This window comes from Belonocnema kinseyi, chromosome 5 (assembly GCF_010883055.1).
Source record: "Belonocnema kinseyi isolate 2016_QV_RU_SX_M_011 chromosome 5, B_treatae_v1, whole genome shotgun sequence".
Taxonomy (NCBI): domain Eukaryota; kingdom Metazoa; phylum Arthropoda; class Insecta; order Hymenoptera; family Cynipidae; genus Belonocnema; species Belonocnema kinseyi.
The window spans coordinates 141,859,773-141,867,036 of NC_046661.1; the positions used below are offsets into that span (position 1 = coordinate 141,859,773).

At 35.4% G+C, this 7,264-nt stretch overlaps 1 protein-coding gene across 2 annotated transcripts in view; it reads left to right on the forward strand.

Moving 5' to 3' along the window:
- The window catches only part of LOC117173469, a 29,437-nt gene extending 22,610 nt beyond the window's left edge, over positions 1 to 6,827 (forward strand). For both annotated transcript variants that reach the window (XM_033362064.1, XM_033362063.1), the window contains 2 exons: positions 3,499 to 3,622; positions 6,412 to 6,827. In XM_033362064.1, coding sequence (XP_033217955.1) covers positions 3,565 to 3,622; positions 6,412 to 6,728 — 375 coding nt within the window. In that variant the 5' untranslated portion in view covers positions 3,499 to 3,564 and the 3' untranslated portion in view covers positions 6,729 to 6,827. The remainder of the gene's footprint in view (positions 1 to 3,498; positions 3,623 to 6,411) is intronic.
- The last annotated feature ends 437 nt before the right edge of the window (positions 6,828 to 7,264 follow it).

Consider the following 7,264-nt stretch of genomic DNA (forward strand, 5'->3'; position numbering starts at 1 on the left):
CTGTTTTTAAAACGATTTCATGTTCCACTAGATCAGTACATGGAAACGGGTCTCCTTCAAGGTTGTAAATATCACTGTAACCCGCTATTATTTTCCATAATTAAGGAGCTTCCGCTTTTTCTACGTGCTTTAATCTAGTCTTGCTTAATAAATCTTAAATCCTGATTACCTGTTTTTTGTTCACTAAAGTAGCACTCATTCTATTTGTTTCTTTAATTTGCTCTATTGCTTCGTACTCGATTTTTTGTGGTATTATCAAAGGGTTTTTATCATAATTGTACAGGGGTACAACTAACTCTTCATTTTCTATTTTGTAAACACCGTCAGGGATTAATTTGTCATTTTCTATGTAAATGTCTTGATCTTAGTCAAATGGTATTTATCAAACGCGTTAAAAAAAGGCAGGCTAATGATACCTTCCTCTGGTAAGGGAAAATCGTCAGCAATGATATGGAAGAGATGTAGTTTTCCTAAATATGGTATTCTTACCGCTTGATTTGAATGGTGTATATCTCTGCCCATGGAAAAACGTTTTTTCATATCAAATGGTGTCCTTTTTGCTAGTACTTCCGATTCCTTTATTAGATTTATCGCGGCTCCGGAATCTACTAACAATCTGTAGGAAGTTCCGTCTGAGTGTCTACCATGTATGGACTGTAAGCGTCCGCTAATTGCTGAAACTCTGCAGATTCCTCGTAGTTGTCGAGCTAGGTTTGCTCTTCCTCTGTTACTCCGTAACATTCTAACGGGTCTTGTGAATCCTCCATATCCAGAATATTCCTTACTCCCGGTGGTCTTTTCTGGTTCGTTCCGTTGTGAAAATCCTGTTGCCTAAGTTTGATTGAGCATTGTCTCTCAAAGTGACCTGGTTTCTTACAATAGTTATAGGTCATTTGAATTCTCTGCTGTAAGGGCAATCCATAGTTAGGGACGTCGGAGGGTTGGTTCCGCATTTGTGGCTGCTGGTTTCGTGCTGTGGGTGATCCCGTGCTTCTCATCGGCAGTCTGTTGTTGTGGGATTGTGGAGGTCGAGGCGATGACAAAACTTTTGTACGGAGGCGTTCTCTACACCACACTCCTGCTTCAAGTGCCTTCTGCAGAGCTTCATTCAAACATCTTGGCTTTAAAGGTCGCACTTGATTACTAACGTCTTCTCGGAGGTTCATCACGTATCTTTTAGTAGCAGATTTTTCCTCCATTTGAAGGGCTAATTTGCGCTCTATTCCGGACGAGTATTCGGACTGAATTATATAAATTAACTCGTTATAAGCACTTCTAAATCTTTGATTATAATTTTGTACAGTATCATGATTTTGCCGTATAACTTCTAATCTGCTTCTACAAGTTTCCAGAGTAGTTGTAGTTACTAAATTCGTCCTAAGGGCACTGTATAGATCATCATAACTGTTTATAGAACAATGCCTAATTGCTCTTTTAGCATTCCCAATAATTTTTTCGGTTATGATGTAATCTAGTAATAGGTTTTGTTGAGAGCATCTGTGCTTCGCACGCTTAACCGTATTACCGAAGTCGTGCACACCAATGTCGTCGTGACCATTGAGGACTTCTACGGTGCGGATAATATCTTTTGCCTGAGAGAGAGGTTCAAAGTCTTCTATCGCTGTTCGTTGCCTCGCTGATATGTTGCCCTTCTGTGTTGAGCCATGAGCGAGCATTTTCGCATGGCACGCACTTGTGTCAGTGAAGGAATTTGAGGGTTGCCTTCCATCTGTGTTGCATCTCTGTGTGGCGTCATGCAAGGAAGTAGGCGACTGGCTCAAAGTCGTCGGTTGCCTCGCTGCTGCGTTACAACTCTGTCTATTGTCGTGTGGGGATACAGACAACCGTCTCGCATCGGCTGTTAAGGAATGCGGTGGTTGATCACCGGGCCCAAAGGTTCCTGTTACATGCATTGACGTTACACTGCTGTGCGGCTCGCTTCTCGGTGTATTGTTATGTGCTAGTGGCGTTTGCTGGCACATACCATTTTCTAAAGAATTCGGGACTAGGGGAGCGGGCTAAATGGTTCTTTTAGATGGTCCAGGTGTTACTTCCTCGTCCGAAGATTCACGTTCTCGAATGGACTCGTCCTCCGTTAAAAGGGCATTGCTGATCCTAGCGAGATCCTTTATCTCATTGGCCCTTTTTAAATTTTCCTCGTTCAAAATCCTCATGTCGGCTCTCATGGTGCGTTGCACATCCTCGATTAATTTTAATTTGCTTAGGATCAGCAATAGTGGATCCGTGGTTTCACTGGTCGAACCTTCCCTTAAATCTTCTGATGACATGGTGGTTGCGGTTCTAAACGGATTGTCTAATCCGCGTGAACTGCTATCAGAATCCGAAGAAGTGTCTGTTTGTGTGTGGTATTGTGTGCTAAGATTTTCCCTATAGGCGTGGAACGCCAGTTTGTCCTATTAACGAGTGTCGGGTGTGAGTGTCGCGAATCGCGTTATTAATTTTACAATATTCGATATTTTTAAACCCTTCACTTACGGGATCGTGCTACAACAATGCCTCAAGGTTAATTTAGAGTAAATCGTCGGTTTATTAGAGGAGATAGAGGACGTGGAGCACCAATGTCGTACCTACTGACGCCAGCCTATTCATCGAAATATTTCCTCACTTAACCTTATCGAAAACGCCGATGCAATTAAATCACCGTTCGACGTATGCGAAAAGGACAGATCTACTAAGGAAATATCTGAACAAGATTCGTAACTATCTTAAAACTAAAATAATGCTTACTTTTTTTTCTGCTTTCGTCTCGTTCCGTGTCAGCCAGGTAGATAACAATTGTACTTCGACGGCCGTAGACGTCCTGCTGCTATGCGGCTGAATCGGGCGTGGCTCGATGATGCGCTTCTTTCAGAGGCTTATCGTTTGGCTCAGCGGGCTCTCTCTGGGATGGGAAGATCGTCATATCTTTTACCAAGGTTCCGTAGATGCCTTGGGAGTCTCGGCTTCTGGTGGTCGTTGCCTGGGCTGCGAACAGAATCCGTAGAGTCCTGGTTCGAGTCGAAGATCCTCGTTGTTTGAAATTACTGGGGGTGTTCCGTAGATACTTCTTCCCCAGGATATCGTTAACGGGATCCTGGCAGGATCGCCAATTTTGTAATGGTCTGGAGAAATAATAGACCTTTTCTTTGTAAAAGTGCCTGAACTGTGAGACAGGACTTCTTTATTTAACTTCTTTACTGTTAAGAGGTAGGAAGTAGACTGACTCCCTACAGAAGGGATGTGTTAAAAAACCTTTGTCACGCTAAGGCTCATGCCTAGACGAAGAAGTGGGAGAATAGCCGATTCTGTTACAATAGAATAGTCGATGCTGTTACAAACAAGCATAAACTTAACTTTTTACATTTTTATTGATCTTAAATCACGACTTTATTTATTTAATTTTTTTTTCTGAAATAAAAGAGGCCCTTTTTCTTCTTTTTTTCAATAAGTTATTTTCTAAAATATTTGCATTAAGTTTCGTTTTTATTTTTTTTGCAGAAAGGTTTTATTCCATTATATGAAATTCAGCAATCTCTATTAATCAGGATCCTCGATTTAACGAAAATGAAGATCCATATTGGTGCTCCTCTCCTCACTTTAGCGATTTTCTTCAGTTTCATTGGTAAGTATAATAATATACATACATAGAATAATTATACTTTAATCTAATTGTATTTTGTTGAAAATTCAATTTTTCGATTGAAAATTGAACTAGAAACTGAAAATAAAAGTTCTTCCGTTTTTGGTTAAAAATTTATATTTTTTTAGCTAAAAATTCACGTTTTTACTTTAATTTAACTGACTTTTATTTTAAATTAGAATATCCTCGGGATTAAATATCAAATATTATGTGTTTTGTTGCAAAGTTATATTTTGTTGTTTAAAATTCAATTACTTTGTCAACAAATAATTTTTCTTTGGTTGAAGAATAATTTCTTCGCTTAAAATTGATTTCTTCGGTAAAATTAACTATTTTTCATAAAATCTTCCTTCTTTTGGTTAAAAATTTATTTTTAATTGAAAATTGAACAATTTCAATAAATTATTGATACTTTTGGTTGGGGATCCATCTCTATGATAAAAAATAAAGAAAAATAATTATTTCTGGCTAAAAATTAATTCACGTTTGAAAATCTTCGTTTTTACATTCTCATCAAGAGAAGGTATTAAATTTGTGTAAAATTACACTCTCCCCCCCCCCCCCCCCCCCCCCCCCCCCCCGTTTTGATCAAGTGTCCACATTTTGAGACCCACTAAATCCGAAAAACAGGTTTTTACGAATGTGTCTTTCTGTGTATCTGTCTGTGCGTGTGTCTGCAGATTTTTAGTTTGCTAGCACGATAGCTTTCGAATGAATTGACAGATTGGATTGGCCTTTGTTATACTCGTTGAGTGTCCTGAAATAAAGGTCAAGTTCGTTAGCCAGCCGTTTTGGATGAAAATTCAAAAAGTGAGCGTATTTTAAATATTTTTGAGACCACTTTTTTTAATTTAATCCCTTTCTGTACGTAGATTCATAGTATTCAGAAAGACGAACATTTTATTATAATGACTTTTTTTTATAAAACCATAATGTACCACAGTTATAGCATTTACAAAATTAATAGAAAAAACACGAAACTCAAAATTTTAAGCCCAATAACGCACGATATGAAAAAGAGTTAGGACAAGAAAAATGTCGAACATTAGGATATATTCCAATATTAGACAATAGACAAGAAAATTTGTAATTAACAAATTATTTGTTTAAAAGAATTTTCTACGATTTTCCATAAATACACGTTATTTCAAGTTATATTGCAATAAATTGAAATCGAAACAATATTATATCAAAAAATTTCTCTTATGATTATAATTGTTTATATTATAAACAAATTTGATGTACAAATGCAGTAATCAGGCATTTTTCGACAGAAATATTCGTTTTTTTCTAGGTCAATTTTTCTCAATTTGGAAATTTATGATAATTTTAGCAAAATTTATAATTTATTCATTAATATCATGATTTTCTAAACAAATTAAATAAACAAATGCATTATTTGGAAGTTTGTCGACAGAAAAATTCGTTTTTTTCAATGGCAGTCTTTTCAATTGGGAACTTCATGACAATTTCAGCAAAATTCATAATTTTTTATCAATTTTATGATTTTTGTAAATCAAATTTAATAAACAAATGCATTTTTGGGGCTTCTGTCGACAGAAGAATTGTTGTTTGTTTCGATATCATACTTGTATTTGGGATATTCATAATAAATGCGTTCATGATGATTTCAGCGAAATTCATAATTAGTTGATAAATTTAATATCTCTTAAAAACAAATTTGATAAACAAATGCATTATTCAAGCATCTGTCGATGGCAAATTTTTTTTCAATGTCTTAATTAAAACTATTGGCATAGCAAAAAACTAATTTTTCTGTAGACAAATCCCCGAATAATGCATTTGTTTATTAAATTTGTTTAAAAGATCATTAAATTATTAAATAAATTATTAATTTTGTGGAAAATATCATTAAGTTCTGAACTTAAAAAAAGAACATCGAAAAAACCAATTTTTTGATTAAAAAATGCCTGATTACTGCATTTATTCATAAAATTTGTTTATAACATAAAGAATCATAATCTCAAGAGAAATTTTTTTAAATATTATCCAGAACAACGCTGCTGAAGGTTGCTCGAACTTCTCATCGTAAAACACTAACCCTCGTTATGGAAATTTTTGTGGTTCACTTAAGTAGGGATCTAATTTAGAAGTTAAAAAAGGTAAGGCTGATGTGTAGACCGTATGTATTACTTTAAATCGTAAAAATAAAATTGTAAATGAGTAAATTCAGTTTTTAAAAACTGGTAGAAGTTTCAGTAAAATGTTTAACAACAAATTTTTTTAAAGAATGCGCATTTTTTTAAGAGACAATGAAACAACGTCTGTTTTAATATCAATGCTGTTATGATGCTGTTTGTCTAAATGGTTATATAAATTCTCAAAAAAATTCTTAAAAATGCAATTTAAAATTTTACGATTTAGATTCGAGCGCTAGCGTGGACGGCTTTTAGTGCCGCCTCCCGGAACTTTGTACTCTGCAGCCAGAAACACCCCTTTAACAGGTCAAAAAATAATTTGGTTAAAACCCTAACCTTTTCCCACGTTTCATGGGGGGGGGGGGCGGTAAGGCACCTCTTTCGCTAGTGAAAAAAATCATGTTGGTCACATCACTACTCATTTCTAAGGTGACAGGTGACGCCTCTATGCTGCAATCTAACCCATAATTCAAATATTCTCTTTTAATTTTTAGCTTAAGTAAAAAGACATGGCAATTCGAAAAAAGAAAGTCGCAGGGAAATAGGGGAAAGACTGTGATACCCGATTTAGTATCTTAAGTATTAAAATTAATTTAATTCTACTTTTTTCAGAATTAAGTTCACAGTACAATAAAGAACTTCTTCTGGGAGACGGAATCACTGTTCCTGATAACCTGGGCATCTTTTACAGTATATCCAATAATTTAGATATACTGGTTAGTGATGGGCACAATCAAGACATTTACGGGCTAATGCACAAGAAGTATAAAATCCTGGTTTGCGCATTGGAAAAAGATGGGATACAATACTGGGTCCGTAAATTAATGGCAAAAGGCCAACAAGTTAAGGTGTATGCGAAAAAAACTTATGCGTGGACTGACGCTGACACAGATTTATATGACCTCAAATTTGACGAAGTGATTCAGTAAAAGAATATTTGACATTTCTGATTGTACATCCTGAAAAACAATATTTTGTAATGAGGAAAACGTACTTGTAGATTAATGGAATAAACGGATTTAATATGATGCAGAGCTTTATTTTTCATCTTACGATGTACCTCTAGACCATTGGTTATTCTTTTCACATTCAGATCTTTATAAAAAGGGGCCAAACATAAACCAGTATGAAGCTAATAGCCTAGAGTAAATACAAAATTTATTGCATTTTTTATAAAGGAATATTTAATTTATTCGCACTAAATTTGAGCAATTTATAGACAAAAATCGTTCTGTAATTGAATTCATAGAAGATAATTAATAATTTGTTATTTTACGAACATTTGTCCACGGCAAGTATTTAAGGATGAAATTCCAAAAAATTCCAAAACTAAGATCTTCTATGGAAAATCTACCCCCGAACTGAGCCTATGAGACGATCATGAACAAGAAGTCGTAAAAATTTAAAGGGGATCCTACCGCTCAGGTACTGTTGCCCCATTGGATCTATCCAGAGATAAGGTAGC